This window comes from Pseudochaenichthys georgianus, chromosome 8, assembly GCF_902827115.2.
Source record: "Pseudochaenichthys georgianus chromosome 8, fPseGeo1.2, whole genome shotgun sequence".
Taxonomy (NCBI): domain Eukaryota; kingdom Metazoa; phylum Chordata; class Actinopteri; order Perciformes; family Channichthyidae; genus Pseudochaenichthys; species Pseudochaenichthys georgianus.
Genome location: NC_047510.2, coordinates 34894854 through 34909911, shown reverse-complemented (window position 1 = coordinate 34909911; position 15058 = coordinate 34894854). Strand labels below are relative to the sequence as shown.

General features: G+C 42.4%; 1 protein-coding gene across 1 annotated transcript; it reads left to right on the top strand.

Moving 5' to 3' along the window:
* The first annotated feature begins 697 nt into the window (after positions 1–697).
* Positions 698–14146, top strand: ddx39ab (DEAD (Asp-Glu-Ala-Asp) box polypeptide 39Ab). The gene is made up of 10 exons (XM_034089635.2): positions 698–779; positions 2393–2609; positions 3215–3342; positions 5320–5596; positions 7678–7796; positions 9113–9244; positions 10109–10218; positions 11543–11687; positions 12642–12789; positions 13933–14146. The coding sequence occupies exons 2-10, from the start codon at positions 2402–2404 to the stop codon at positions 13947–13949; spliced, it is 1284 nt and encodes a 427-aa protein (XP_033945526.2). The 5' UTR covers positions 698–779; positions 2393–2401; the 3' UTR covers positions 13950–14146.
* The last annotated feature ends 912 nt before the right edge of the window (positions 14147–15058 follow it).

Here is a 15058-nt window from a genome sequence, read left to right as displayed (position 1 = left end):
GATGCTTCCTTCTGCACTTTGTCTCTCACGACAACAGGGCATGTTTGTTTCTTTGAGGGGAATAGTTTTGTTGAAGCTGTTGTTGGCCTGTGGGGAAATGTACTCATAAGAAGTGACTGAGGAAAAGCTGCAGATAGAGCCATGAGAAATGAAGCTGCAGATAGAGCCATGAGAAATGAATGCAACTGATTATTTAATGTTGTTTTTATAGGCAATAATTGAAGCTTTGTTAGTTCCAGGTTTAATATGTGCAATAAGTTCATTTCAATAAGTTTTGCAATAAACATTGAACCAGTCCGGCCCTCCACTAGTACCCATTTTTTTATTTTGGCCCACTGTGTGTTTGAGTTTGACACCCCTGAACTAAGAGGACTAATACAGGTTTAATTAATGTAGTTAATACATAATTTAAATGGCCTAAAAGTCCCTGATTTTATAAAATAAGAAATGTTCGCCCATACGAAAATCATATTAAAGTCCTTTCCTTTCTTTTTTGCACATAAGAATGCATTTACTTTATTGTGCAGTTTATTTTGTTGTTCTAATTAAATGTCAATGTCTCTCCTGGGCTTCCATACACTCATCACTGCTGTATCCCGCTTTTTTATACTGCGGCACACTTTTCAACCAATCGCTATCCTCTTTTACCGGCGCTCGTCTAAATCCACCAATCGTAATGATGCGCTTCAGAGAAGGCGGGACTTCCGGGTACTCGTATAAACCGACTGAGGCCTGCCCATGCGGTTTTGATCTGTAGTAGAGAAGCTAACAACGACAAGGTAAGAATTCAGTCTTTTATCCACAAATGGAGAGTTTTTGAAAAACATTGAATGAAGTTTGGGAAGAGTTCCATCAGTGTAGTTCGAAGGAGTTACAGATAATCTACTCTGTAATGAAATATCTTCTTTCATTGTTTGTTTTATGATGATAGTCGTTACGTTTCTGCGTTAGCATTAGTTAGCTTAGCCACCAACATTTCTCCATTTAATTTTTTTTATTGTTTTACTAAGTGCGTAGATTTTTCTATCCCAACATGTTGAGTTAAATATAATTAAATACGTGTTTAATTATTTGTCTACGGTGGTTGTGAGTATGGTTTCGCTGCTTCGTCAGGAAAATATTGTTTGCCGCTAGCATGTTAGCTTAGCATTAGTTATGAAACACAATGGAGTCCCAGTGTTGTCAACGGATCTGAAGCTAGTGCTAACCGGTTTGGTTAAACCTATTTAAACTATTCAAGGCTTGGCTTCATTAAAAGAATGTGAACGGGTGTGTTGTGTAAAGGGGAGCCGCTTAGTCTACATACTGCGTACTTTAATTGTAGGCCTGGTTTAATATGAGCGCCTGCAAATAACCTAGTTAGCATAGCTGAATAGCCTCTTGTCGTACAATGGGTGAGATTCAGTTACGCCTATTCAACCATAATACTACCACTGTACACACACCAAACTCATGTTGCAATGAAAGCTAATTATCACACTTTTGTAGTATTACATTGTTTGAATCTTCTTTAAAATGTGTGGTTAAAGTTGACACAAATAATAGCAACAACAGCTGGTCTCAGTTTACAGTTCTCTTTCAAACCAGTTGGAAAGTTGGTTGTAGGATTGCACAATTAGTGGAAATGTTATCAACATTTCAGTGTGAATTTGTGTAATATCCAAATCACAGAAGGCACACGATGTGTTATGCCTTAATGTGTTAAAATAAAGTTTTGAATGTAGTATTGTGGAGCTGCGGAGATAACCCGCCCTACATATAGTTTTACATACTAAATTAAACATTTGTTTGGTACAGTCCCTTTTATAAAGTCACTCCGTAATCAATGGTAATGACAATTATACAATACAGCTTCATTTGTAAAGCACTTTAAAATCTCCAGGTGTTGCGCAATGAAATTAATGTACTTACTAAAATCACACAGCTCAGCTTATAAGCCATTAAATAGGTAGAAAATACAAATTAAAAAGTTATAAATAACAGCCATATAATCAAACTAATAGATAGTTTGAAAAGCAACTATCTACAAAGTTTTGGATGCAGGAGAAGTGGGTTTTTAAGAAAAAAATCAATACCTCCACTTTTATGTCTTTATTAGGATCCCCATTAGCACTAGCATGAGCATTGGCTATTCTTCCTGGGGTCCTCACACACTCAAAACATACATACAACAAAATGTATGTTTATTTCCACACTATCATTCAAAAATAGTCAGTCACACTTATCCAACTTGTGCAACTCAAGATTCAAAGGTTTTATTGTCATATGCACAAAGCTACAGTGTAGAAATAAGACGATATACATGTCTACTTATTTCCCCAAGTTGTTCAGTCATGTGATGATAGACATGTTCACAATTTGAAACTCACACTTGTTCCTTTTCCCTCCCTAGACCGACATAATGGCAGAGACTGATGTTGACAACGAGCTGCTCGACTACGAAGAGGATGAGGAGCCTCAGGGAGCCCCGGAGAGCGCCGTCCCCGCGGGGAAGAAGGAGGTGAAGGGGTCCTACGTGTCCATCCACAGCTCCGGGTTCAGGGACTTCCTGCTCAAACCAGAGCTGCTGCGTGCCATCATCGACTGCGGGTTTGAGCATCCGTCTGAAGGTGAGCGAACTTTGGTTGTATTTATAGAAATGTATTTCTTTATCTTGTTTTCAAGAGGGTCCCGACAAAAGCAACGGCTTGACAAACAAAGTACATTATAAAAAGCAAACAAGGACAAACCACGTGAAGTAATTCATGGAATCGTTACAATTTGATGGACGATGTCTAATAGATACGTTTCATCAATAACAAGAGCAGACCATTTTACTGGTTGTGTCAAATGTATAAAACAAAAGGGGTATGGGTTTGTTTGTTTGTTTGTGTTGTAGCTGTTAGGCACAAATGAAATTCAAAGTGCTTTCTGTAAGCGTGGGGAAAGACGGGGGAACAATTCATGAAATACAGAAAATTGTGAAATCAACATGAAAATGGTGAGAACATAATGTTGTTAAACGACCTGTGGCAAACCGGCGGTAAACGCAAAGGTTTTTAGCATCAGTTTAATACTAATTATCGTTTTGATCTATAAGGTTTTCTTTGATAACATGAAATACAAAATGAAACCTAACTCAAGGATCTTCCACGCGTCTACAAAACCTCGATGTACTTGCTTTCCCAACAATAATGTACCTGCATTGACACATATTTTTTAATTTTGTTTTCAGTCCAGCACGAGTGCATCCCACAAGCGATCCTGGGCATGGACATCCTGTGCCAAGCGAAGTCCGGAATGGGAAAGACGGCCGTGTTCGTGCTGGCCACGCTGCAGCAGATCGAACCTGTTGACGGACAGGTCAGTACGAATGTTGAATACAATAGGTGTATGTATTGGATCGAGTGAAGGACGCGTTGTCATAGGAAATGTACAGAGGACTAGTGAGATACTTTTTTTCTTGTGATAGTAAATCACAAAGTGTGCAGATGCTTCTGTGAGACGTCAATAATAATAATAATAGCTTGGATTTATATAGCGCCTTTCAAGGGATCCATGGTCGCTTTACAAGTAATAGGGCAAAAATCAGACAGACAAAACAACAGATCGATTTAGGGGCCGAAAGCCTTGGCAAACAGATGGTGAGGGCCCTTTGAAGGCGTCGAGTGTGGGGATGTTGCGAGTCTCCGCAGGGAGAGCGTTCCAGAGGGACTGCCACACTGAAGGCTCTGTCCCCGAAGGTTCGCAGTTTGGTGCGAGGGGTGGTGAGCAGGCCAGAGTCTGAGGACCGCAGGTTCCGGGGTGGGGCATGTGGGTGAAGGATGTCCGATAGGTACTGGGGGTCAAGGAGAGACTTGTAGGTGAGGAGGAGGACTTTGTAGGTGATGCGGGACTTGACCGGCAACCAGTGGAGGTGGATGAGGGTGGGACTGATGTGCTGCCACGGCTTTGTGTGTGAGGACACGAGCTGCACAGTTTTGGACATACTGGAGCCTGTCCTGGGTTTGGTTGGGGACCCCGAACAGGACACCATTGCAGTAGTCCAACGGGCCATGGGTGCCACAACCATGAGCTCTGTTTTATTGCTGTTCAGAAATATTCAAATGTGTACGTTATAGGAAACCATTCGAAACGCAATTTGTAGTAGAAATGTGTATTAGGCAGTAGGGCTGCACGATTTGGGAAAATAATCGAATTGGGATTTTTCTGACAGATATTGCGATTTTTGTTTTTAAGCCATATCTCCGGCTAGGAAGGTTGCTTTAAAGTCAAGTTTCAGATTCACCCTGTAGAGCGCCACGGTGACGCGTCCTAAAACCCGAAAGTAAACTCCTTCCGGTTCCTTTGACAAAAAGCAATGCAAGTTCTCCTTAGGATTTTGGAAAATAGCTGGAAATAAGGTCTGTGGTTGAAACGCATTGAAGAGACGGATCACGTTTTGATCAGGTGCATTTATCTAACCGGTTAGTTTCCCACAGATCTTATTTCGAGCTATTTTCCAAAATCCTAAGGAGAACTTGCATTGTTTTTGTCGAAGGAACCGGAAGTGGGAACAAGCTAACTTACTTCCGAGTTTTAGGATGCGTCACTGGCCCTCTATAGGGAGCCATTTGGAAAAGTATTTCAAAAATACTTGGCAGGTGACGGGATCAATCTATCATGGGCCACTTCTGATTGGTTAACAACGGCGGTACATGTGGAGCACAGCACTTCTGATTGGTGCTGATGACTGACACACAGGAAGAACACAATAAACAAATTAAAAACAAAATCGAAGGCTTTGCAGTTGGATAATTGCATCATTTCAAATGTAATCGTTCAGCCCCATCAGGCAGCGAATGATAACCCAATCACGAGGTATCTTTTGTGAAATTAAGTTTTTTGTGGGAAACTTGAATAAATAGCTTTATCCAAGATGTTTTGTTACAGCAGGATAGATTTAAGGGACTTTGCGGCACCATGTATGATGAAGTTAATGTTGTTTAACAATAGTATTGAATATGTGGAACTTTACTTGTGCGTACGTAGAAACTACATTTCATGCATTTTGATTTAATTTCTTTATTAAGGATTTCAGATTTAACAGACGAGACAACCATTTTTCCTGTTTTTTGGTTTTCTGGAAAATTGGTCACAGCGTTGTATCGCTTACACATCCTGATACATTTCACACGATAGAGAAAAACATGTATTAAAAATATATAAAAACACAATAAATTAAAAAAAAATAGTAACTAAAGTGGGGACGTATAGACTTACGTCCTCCGATGGTGACATTCCTAATCCGGACGCATTAACTTGTGGCGTGTCTGACTGTCTGTCTCTGCTCCTCCTCAGGTCTCCGTGCTAGTCATGTGTCACACGCGAGAGCTGGCCTTCCAGATCAGCAAAGAGTACGAGCGCTTCTCAAAGTACATGTCCACGGTAAAGTGCGCCGTGTTCTTCGGAGGCATGGCCATCAAGAAGGACGAGGACGTGCTGAAGAAGAACTGCCCTCACATCGTGGTGGGAACGCCGGGCCGAATCCTCGCTCTCATCCGGAACAAAACCCTCGCCCTGAAGAACGTCAAGCACTTCGTTCTGGACGAGTGCGACAAGATGCTGGAGCAGCTCGGTGGGTTTTGTTTGTCGGTTCTGAACACGTGTCTGTTGACGGGACCCATCCTTGAAACACTTTTAATTCTGTAGGCGCCGTGGAACTGTATTCTTTTATAGTGTTGACTAGGGATGGGTACCGTTAAGGTTTTAACGGTACTACTACTTTTATCGATGCCGCTTATCGGTCCGGTCTTTTAACGGGACTCTTATCGGTTCTTTTGAAGAAAAAAATAAGGTGAACAAATTGTGAACAAAACTAACATTGCTTTTTATTTAAATTTAATACATAATATTTCACATCAAAAGAAACAACAAATCGTATTAAATATTCTGATGACAGAACTGTAAACAGAATAGCTGAAACTTTAACTAAATAAATAACTCTTGCCTCTAATCCAGGGGTGGGGAACCTTTTTCCTCAAGGGCCATTTCAATTTTTACAATATCCTCAGAGGGCCGTACAAGTTATTGACCTCTGCTTAAAATAACTAAAATCACAGCCCATTCATTTCGTTCTGTGCAAAGAAAAAGCAACCTCTGAATCCAGATATCTCACCATGACTCGCGTATGCATGCACTTGCAGGGTGTGGCGTGACCACCAACACAGAAAGATATGGACACAAGATGTGTGCAAATGTATTTAGTTTCCGATCCATGTGGACATGATTTAAGGGGGGGGACACCTAACCTCCTCTAGGGGGGTCCGGGGGCATGCTCCCCTGGGAAGATTATTTTTTAAATGTTGAAGTTAAAAGCATCAATCTGGTGCACTTTGAGAGCAACATGAGGAGATCTATGGACCCATCTCTCAACAGCCAAATGAAACAGAACTGTAAGCAGATTTACTTTTTCTTTATGGATATTTTACAAATCACTCCCCTTTCAAACTGTATTCTTGTTTATTAATAACAACTTTTTTTTACTATCATATAGTATTTTATACCCGTTTACTTTATTCTCTTTTTTTATTACTATAATGATCATATAAAGATGTGCCTTTACCTCACTGGTTGGAGAAAAAGCTTCTTATATTCGTTAGCATAGCTAGCTAACCAGATGCTAATAACAACACAGTTATTGACTGTCTGATCAGTATGACAGATGAGCAGATCGCCACTGGGCTTTCAACTAAAGACACAGCCACGCAGAAACTGCGGCATGTGTATGGACTTATCGGTACTGCCATTTCTGAAGTGCTGGAGTGACGTTCTGGTGCTCTCCGTCAGAACTGCACCCCTGTCAGTCGAGACCTATACCATGTAATGACATGTTAGGCTCGTGTTGTGTTCAAGGACCCTGACCGTGGCCAGGAAAAACAGGCACTCGCTTTGTTAAAAAAAATTGCGGTCTAGATTTCTTACATTTTTTTCTTTTTTGCGTGTGTTTATAAATTACCTCGAGAGCCGTACACGGACCGGAGGTGCCCCACCCCGCTCTAATCATTAACCCATGTTTGTATAACTGAGTTAACAACTCCGTGTGTTGCTGCTAGCATACAGAACACCTGACGTGGACACGTTACTCGTGGAGAGGGCTAGAGAGATGGTGGAACCCGGTGCATTCCTCCGTCTGGATGTGGAGCACTTTGATAAATGTTTAGACAAACTGCTCGTGTTACCGCCCTCACATGATAAACTCTTCGTGTGTGTGTGTGTGTGTGTGTGTGTGTGTGTGTGTGTGTGTCTCGCAAGCAGACAGGAGAGAGATAAAATAATCATAGAGGCTTTTTGCAGTCTTTTTGAAATTAGAAACGGAGTTGGCGAAACTAAAACTGCAATATAATTTTTGTGTATTAATAATACACATGACATATATTTTGTCTCCAGTACCGATAACAAAAACGATAACGTCGGAGCTTAGCGGTACCACGGTCTTTAATAATCCAGCCCCGGGCCTGTTTAATACCGGGGCTCGGTACCCATACTGTTGACTACAGATGTCACAATTAGGTGTGGCGCTAACACAGTGTGTGTGTGTGTGTGTATGCTGCGTCTTTGTGGTCTTGTATGAATGTTTTGGCGGCACCTTGAAAGGAGTGGCTTTGCTTCTTTCCCTTCACTTGAATAATGACTATAAACGATTGTCTTCTCTTCCAGACATGAGGCGTGACGTCCAGGACATCTTTAAGATCACGCCCCACGAGAAGCAGGTCATGATGTTCAGCGCGACTCTGAGCAAAGAGATCCGACCCGTCTGCCGCAAGTTCATGCAGGACGTAAGTGATCGACATGTGTCCCCTCTTCTTCATGTCTCTTCTACATCAACATGTGTCTCCTCTTCTTCATGTCTCTTCTACATCAACATGTGTCCCCTCTTCTCCACGTCTCTTCTACATCAACATGTGTCCCCTCTTCTTCATGTCTCTTCTACATCAACATGTGTCCCCTCTTCTTCATGTCTCTTCTACATCAACATGTGTCCCCTCTTCTTCGTCTCTTCTACATCAACATGTGTCCCCTCTTCTACATCAACATGTGTCCCCTCTTCTTCATGTCTCTTCTACATCAACATTCTTCATGTCTCTTCTACATCATGTGTCCCCTCTTCAGTCTCTTCTACATCAGTGTCCTCCTCATGTCTCTCTCATCAACAGTGTCCCTCTCATGTCTCTTCTACATCAACATGTGTCCCCTCTTCTTCATGTCTCTTCTACATCACTCCATGTCTCTTCTACATCAACATGTGTCCCCTCTTCTTCATGTCTCTTCTACATCAACATGTGTCCCTCTTCTTCATGTCTCTTCTACATCAACATGTGTCCCCTCTTCTTCATGTCTCTTCTACATCAACATGTGTCCCCTCTTCTTCATGTCTCTTCTACATCAACATGTGTCCCCTCTTCTTCATGTCTCTTCTACATCAACATGTGTCCCCTCTTCTTCATGTCTCTTCTACATCAACATGTGTCCCCTCTTCTCCATGTCTCTTCTACATCAACATGTGTCCCCTCTTCTTCATGTCTCTTCCACATCAACAGTGTCCCCTCTTCTCCATGTCTCTTCTACATCAATGTGTGTCCCCTCTTCTCCATGTCTCTTCTACATCAACATGTGTCCCCTCTTCTTCATGTCTCTTCTACATCAACATGTGTCCCCTCTTCTTCATGTCTCTTCTACATCAACATGTGTCCCCTCTTCTTCATGTCTCTTCTACATCAACATGTGTCCCCTCTTCTTCGTGTCTCTTCTACATCAACATGTGTCCCCTCTTCTTCATGTCTCTTCCACATCAACATGTGTCCCCTCTTCTCCATGTCTCTTCTACATCAACATGTGTCCCCTCTTCTTCATGTCTCTTCTACATCAACATGTGTCCCCTCTTCTTCATGTCTCTTCTACATCAACATGTGTCCCCTCTTCTTCATGTCTCTTCTACATCAACATGTGTCCCCTCTTCTTCATGTCATGTTTGGTGTTTCAGCCAATCAGAGACAGGCTCTGGATAGAATAGGGGAGTTCTATCAGGGAGAACTTGTGCTTCTTCCTTCACGCCGCATGTCTCCCTAACGTCCTTCTGTTCCCTCTCCTTCAGCCCATGGAGGTGTTCGTTGACGACGAGACTAAGCTCACGCTCCACGGCCTGGCGCAGTACTACTGCAAGCTGAAGGACAGCGAGAAGAACCGCAAGCTGTTCGACCTGCTCGACGTGCTGGAGTTCAACCAGGTAGAGTGATCGAGCCATCGCTACGAAGTATATAACAATTTAGTTATTTATTGGGACCGTCTTCGAGTTAGTTCTTGTGTATCTACAGTTGTAGTAAGCTGGTAATTTGCGAGTAAGGAAATTAGAAAGTGGCTTTACTGAAAGATAAGCCTACCAACATCTTCTAAAGAACGCTTTGGTTTTTGGATGGTATTTTCACCGTCCAATAAAGATTAACAACCGGTAAAAACAGCTGTAAGATGTTCAGATGGTTGTTCCCGGTTTCTAGCTAAAAGGCTTGGAGCTTCACATTGAAGACATGAAACATAAATATGGTCTTAAGCTTCCCATCTAACAAGTTGAAAGGGTAATGGTATGCCCCAAAGGGTAATGGTATGACCCAAAGGGTAATGATATGCCCCAAAGGGTAATGGTATGCCCCAAAGGGTAATGGTATGCCCCAAAGGGTAATGGTATGACCCAAAGGGTAATGATATGCCCCAAAGGGTGATGGTATGCCCCAAAGGGTAATGGTATGCCCCAGGGTAATGGTATGCCCCAAAGGTAATGGTATGCCCCAAAGTGTAGAGTTATTGCTTTGAAACCTGCGAGAAAGTTCAAGTGGTAATGGTATGTCAAAGGGTGATGGTATGCCCCAAAGGGTGATGGTATGCCCCAGGGTAATGGTATGCCCCAAAGGGTGATGGTATGCCCCAAAGGGTAATGGTATGCCCCAAAGTGTGGAGTTATTGCTTTGAAACCTGCGAGAAAGTTCAAGTGATTTCTAAATACTTCAAGTTGTAACCAAAGCCTGCCGGGAGTCATGAGAGGGCTTCAAGTTGCTTTTCCTCAGCAGCTGTATTTAATTCCCTTTTCTCCCTCTAGGTGGTGATCTTCGTCAAGTCAGTGCAGCGCTGCGTGGCTCTGGCTCAGCTGCTGGTGGAGCAGAACTTCCCGGCCATTGCCATCCACAGAGGGATGGCTCAGGAGGAGAGGTAACACACACACACACACACACACACACACACCATGTATACATCACTTCAGGGGACATTACATTGACTTTCATGCAATTCCTGGAGACTTATCCTAACCTTAACCAAGTCTTCACCCTGACATTAATGATTCCACTCATGGGGTCGTCCATTTTGTCCCCATAAGGGAGGTGAGTCCCCACACGTGACTATGTAAACAGATTTAGGTCCCCACAAGTATAGTAATGCTAGGACACACACACACACACACACGTGTAAACAGACAGCAAAGGATCTGACTACTGGCTTTTACTGTATTATTTAACTTTAACTATATATTTATTTGTTCTTTTCTTTTCACTATATCTTGGAAAGCGTCTTTGAGCACCTGTAAAAGCGCTAACAAAATGTATCTATTACTACTTCTTCCACGATAATTGGGATTAGTCATGTTATGTCACGTAGGTTTCTAGCTGAGTCCAAAAGAAACGGTAATTACGGTAAAGTGAATATAAATATGGGCTTGACTTTGTAGCAGATGTAGATTGTGAAACGTCTCAAAGCTACATCTTCACATGTGGCAACAGTAACTGCAAATCTCTCACCAAACTGTACCGGCTGCTGCAAACACACACAGATAAATCTTCCCGTACACGACACGCCTCCTCTCACAAACATGTGCTCCTTTGAGCTCTGAATACTGAGCATGTTTACGGAGCGTGAGGCCTCGGCAGTGAACTCAACACATCACTGCCTTCAAAGAGGCTTCAGTCAGTAATCCTGCAGCAGCTGGTAGATAACCCCCCCCCCCTACATTTCTGCCCATGTTGTTGTTGTATTCATGTTTCCGTGGTCTTCACTTTAACTCGTTCTTGCTGTACTATACAAACTTATTATTAAAGCAACAATAAGCCTTTCAGAAAGTCCTGTAGTGCCCGTTGAGTAAGTATGCTCACATGGCAGCTATCCAATAGAATGCCTCCAATAAATGAATCGCCAAGTGAAGAATTTGGCCATTTCTATTACACATATGTCGAACCGCATATTGAAGTAATCGAAGCTTAAATCGGCCCCGTTTTGCTCATTATCGGGTTTATTTGTATTTTATCTACTGTGACGCGTTTCCAAGCTTTAAAAGTATTTTATTATTATTTGCAGACCATTTACGTGCACTAAAATGTTCTAAACACACTACAGGAAAGGGAGAAACCCCACACATGTGTATCTACGAGTATATTGAGGTTAAAACGGATATTACACGACTACAATAGTCAAGAGTTTGGAATGTACGCATCGCTTACGTGAATTGTATTTCTAAATAAACGTGTTGTTATTTACTCCCCAGGCTGTCTCGCTACCAGCAGTTCAAGGACTTCCAGAGGCGGATCCTGGTCGCCACCAACCTGTTCGGCAGAGGGATGGACATCGAGCGGGTCAACATCGTCTTCAACTACGACATGCCGGAAGATTCTGACACGTATTTGCACAGGGTGAGCTTCAGAGTAGGGATGTTACGTTCGCCAACGATTCTTTTTAACGAACGAAGGGAACCGAGTCGTACTTGGTGAGAGCCGTTCTTTTTAGCGTTGGTTCCCTGCCTGCCATACACCCACTCGGGAACTTTCCTGAATGCAGATGTTCCGTAGATGATGGCATAACGCGTGCTGCTTGAGTAGTTTGCCTGAGAGATGGAGCAAGTTATACATTTTCTGTGAGTAAAAGTAGATTTCTGGCAAAACAGTCACTCATTATCCTGGTGGTTAGCCCCGCCCCCTTTTTGAATACCTGCATAACCGTAGCATGGATATGTGTTAATTAGTCTGTGTGAAGTGTCCTTGGTTTTTAGCATATTTAGGCCACTTCATTAAATGTTTTCGTGACGTATTATTGAACATTTCAGTCAATCTCGAGTAGACCTTATTTCTCACAAGTCCTCGTACTTTTTCTCAAGTAAGTTACGCCGAGTCCTCCTCACTTAGCTCACGGTTTGACAATGAATTTTCTACTTTTCTTAAACAAAGAATAAACGGGTTTTGGTACATGTTCAGTCCTTTATCAATAAGAAATACAGTTGGTGTTTTGGCATCTCCTCGTCACTGGATATGTAGACAGTCAAATGGTCTTTGTTTTGAAAGTCTACAGATAATATCTCACAAGTTAGCCGAGTTGCTGATATAATTGCGATATATCTTTGCACAGAAAATGCTACTTGTGAATTCATGAGAAAAAACAATTCCAAACATATTATGTAGATCTTCTTAGGCAAAGAAACCCGCTTTTGGTAATGTTTTATTATCAATTAAACTACAGTTTCACTCGCCCTTTTCATCAATAAGAAGTATAGTTAGCATCAAAGAAAGTGGGCGTCCATTTTGTTTCCCACTATCTCCTCTGTGCTCCATGTGTTGGTGGATTGAACTCACGTTGCCCCTCCTCTGCTTCAGGTTGCCCGTGCCGGTCGGTTTGGAACCAAAGGTCTGGCCATCACCTTCGTTTCTGACGAGACCGACGCCAAGACTCTGAACGACGTGCAGGACCGCTTTGAGGTCAACGTGGCCGAGCTGCCGGACGAGATCGACATCTCCTCTTACAGTAAGCCTCTCCTCCTCTTACTGCGCACGGGCTTTAGTGAAGCTGGACCGATCATGTTGTAATGTGTGGGATCAAACCACGTAACTCGAGACAACATAAAACGCAGCGCTGGTCAATTAACTGAAACCGCACTAGCGCAAAAATATGTGTACAAATATGCTGAATAAAGTATTGTGGAGCTGCAGAGATATAACTCACAGCCAACAAAACCAGTTCTACAGACTTAATAAAATACACTTTTTGGATATTTCTCATGTCCTTCCTATACGTTTAGTTGGATATATAACATCAAATTATTAAAAATGGCAGAGGAACTACAGCACGGTCACATGACTTCACCGCTAAGCTAAAGGTGGCTAATGTTGGGCTATAGAGGAACTACAGCACGGTCACATGACTTCACCGCTAAGCTAAAGGTGGCTAATGTTGGGCTATAAAGGAACTACAGCACGGTCACATGACTGCACGTCACCACCGCTAAGCTAAAGGCGGCTAATGTTGGGCTATAAAGGAACTACAGCACGGTCACATGACTTCACGTCACCACCGCTGAGCTAAAGGTGGCTAATGTTGGGCTATAAAGGAACTACAGCACGGTCACATGACTTCACGTCACCACAGCTAAGCTAAAGGTGGCTAATGTTGGGCTATAAAGGAACTACAGCACGGTCACATGACTTCACCGCTAAGCTAAAGGTGGCTAATGTTGGGCTATAGAGGAACTACAGCACGGTCACATGACTTCACCGCTAAGCTAAAGGTGGCTAATGTTGGGCTATAGAGGAACTACAGCACGGTCACATGACTTCACCGCTAAGCGAAAGGTGCGTTATTTTCAGCTATAGGGAAGCCAGAAAAACATTGACTTGGTAAAGTTCATATGAAGTGTTTAAATGGTAACTTATTTCCTGGGTTGAGGACTCATTCCTGCAGCACTGATATACGGTCTGTTTAATCCGTTGATATTTGTCAGCTGTTGTAATTAACCTTCATTCGTCTTGGCAGAAACACGCAGCAGCAGTTGTTGTTGTGTTATGTATCTATGGATCTGCTCTGCATGTTTAACCAGTCGCTGAAATGTAGTTATGCTCAGCTGTCGCTCATCTCTAAAACGCTCATCGTGTCTCTCCCCCTTCTCCACAGTCGAGCAGTCCAGATGAGTCCTCCAGCCCAGCAGAAATCTCTTCTTCATGGATCTCGTGTCTTGTATTTGGAACTAGACGTATTTCACCGTTGAGTCAAAAAGTTCTGCTCACCAACGTTTATTTTTATTGTCATTTTCTTTTTTGGGGGCGACATGGGGGGGTTGATTTTTAATTTGTCTTTAACTGTTGAAATTAAAACTTTTTATAAAATGCCATTTTTACTGTCTTGGTCTCTTCTGAGGCGCTTCTTGTCTCGACCCCATCTTCAGAGCTTCAGGGAAACGTGTAAAGACATATTTCTGAGGAACATGATTTTAGCCCTTTTTTTAACATCGTATTGGAAGTTATTTTTGTCCCCCCCCCCCCTCCTACAACGATAAGCCTTTTTACAAAGTCATGTAGTGACCGTTAAGTGGGTCCATGCTCACGTGGCAGCTAACTCTTTGAATATCCAATAAACGAATCACCAAGTGAAGAATTTGGCCATTTTTATTACACATGTCGTAAAACACACCGTATCTTGAAGTAATTGAAGCGTAAATCTTAACATTATACTTATTCCAGGTTCATATGTAATTTGTGCCTGTCATGTGACGTGTTTCCAAGCTTTAACGGCCTTTATTTTTGCCTTAGCAGACCCTTTACATGCATTAAAATGTATTTTAACACACTGCAGGAAAGGGGGAAACTCCCAAAAAGGAGAATAGGGCCCCTTTAAGTTGTATTTTGAGGTTAAAACGTCTACAATTGTCTTGAGTTGTGATGTTTTTAAAAGCACGGTAATGCCCTGTTAACATCATAATTTAATAGTAGCAATAATTGTCTTGAAGGTCCCGTGTCATGGCCATTTCTACTGATCATAATTCCATCGTTGAGGTCGACTAGAACAGATTTAAATTCTGCAATTTTCCAAACTTACATTGGTTTCAGCATCTCTGTATAGTCTGTGTATTCTCTCTGTCCTAAACGGCTTGTTGGAGCTTCTGCCCAGTGTGCTCTGATTGGTCGGGACGTTGCGAGGCTCGTTGCTGCGAGGAGCGGACAGGTTTCCGGGTCGGCGATACAGCGAGAACTCATCCTGAGCACACACACACTCACAGCCGAAGTAAAAGCAATAAGTGTGG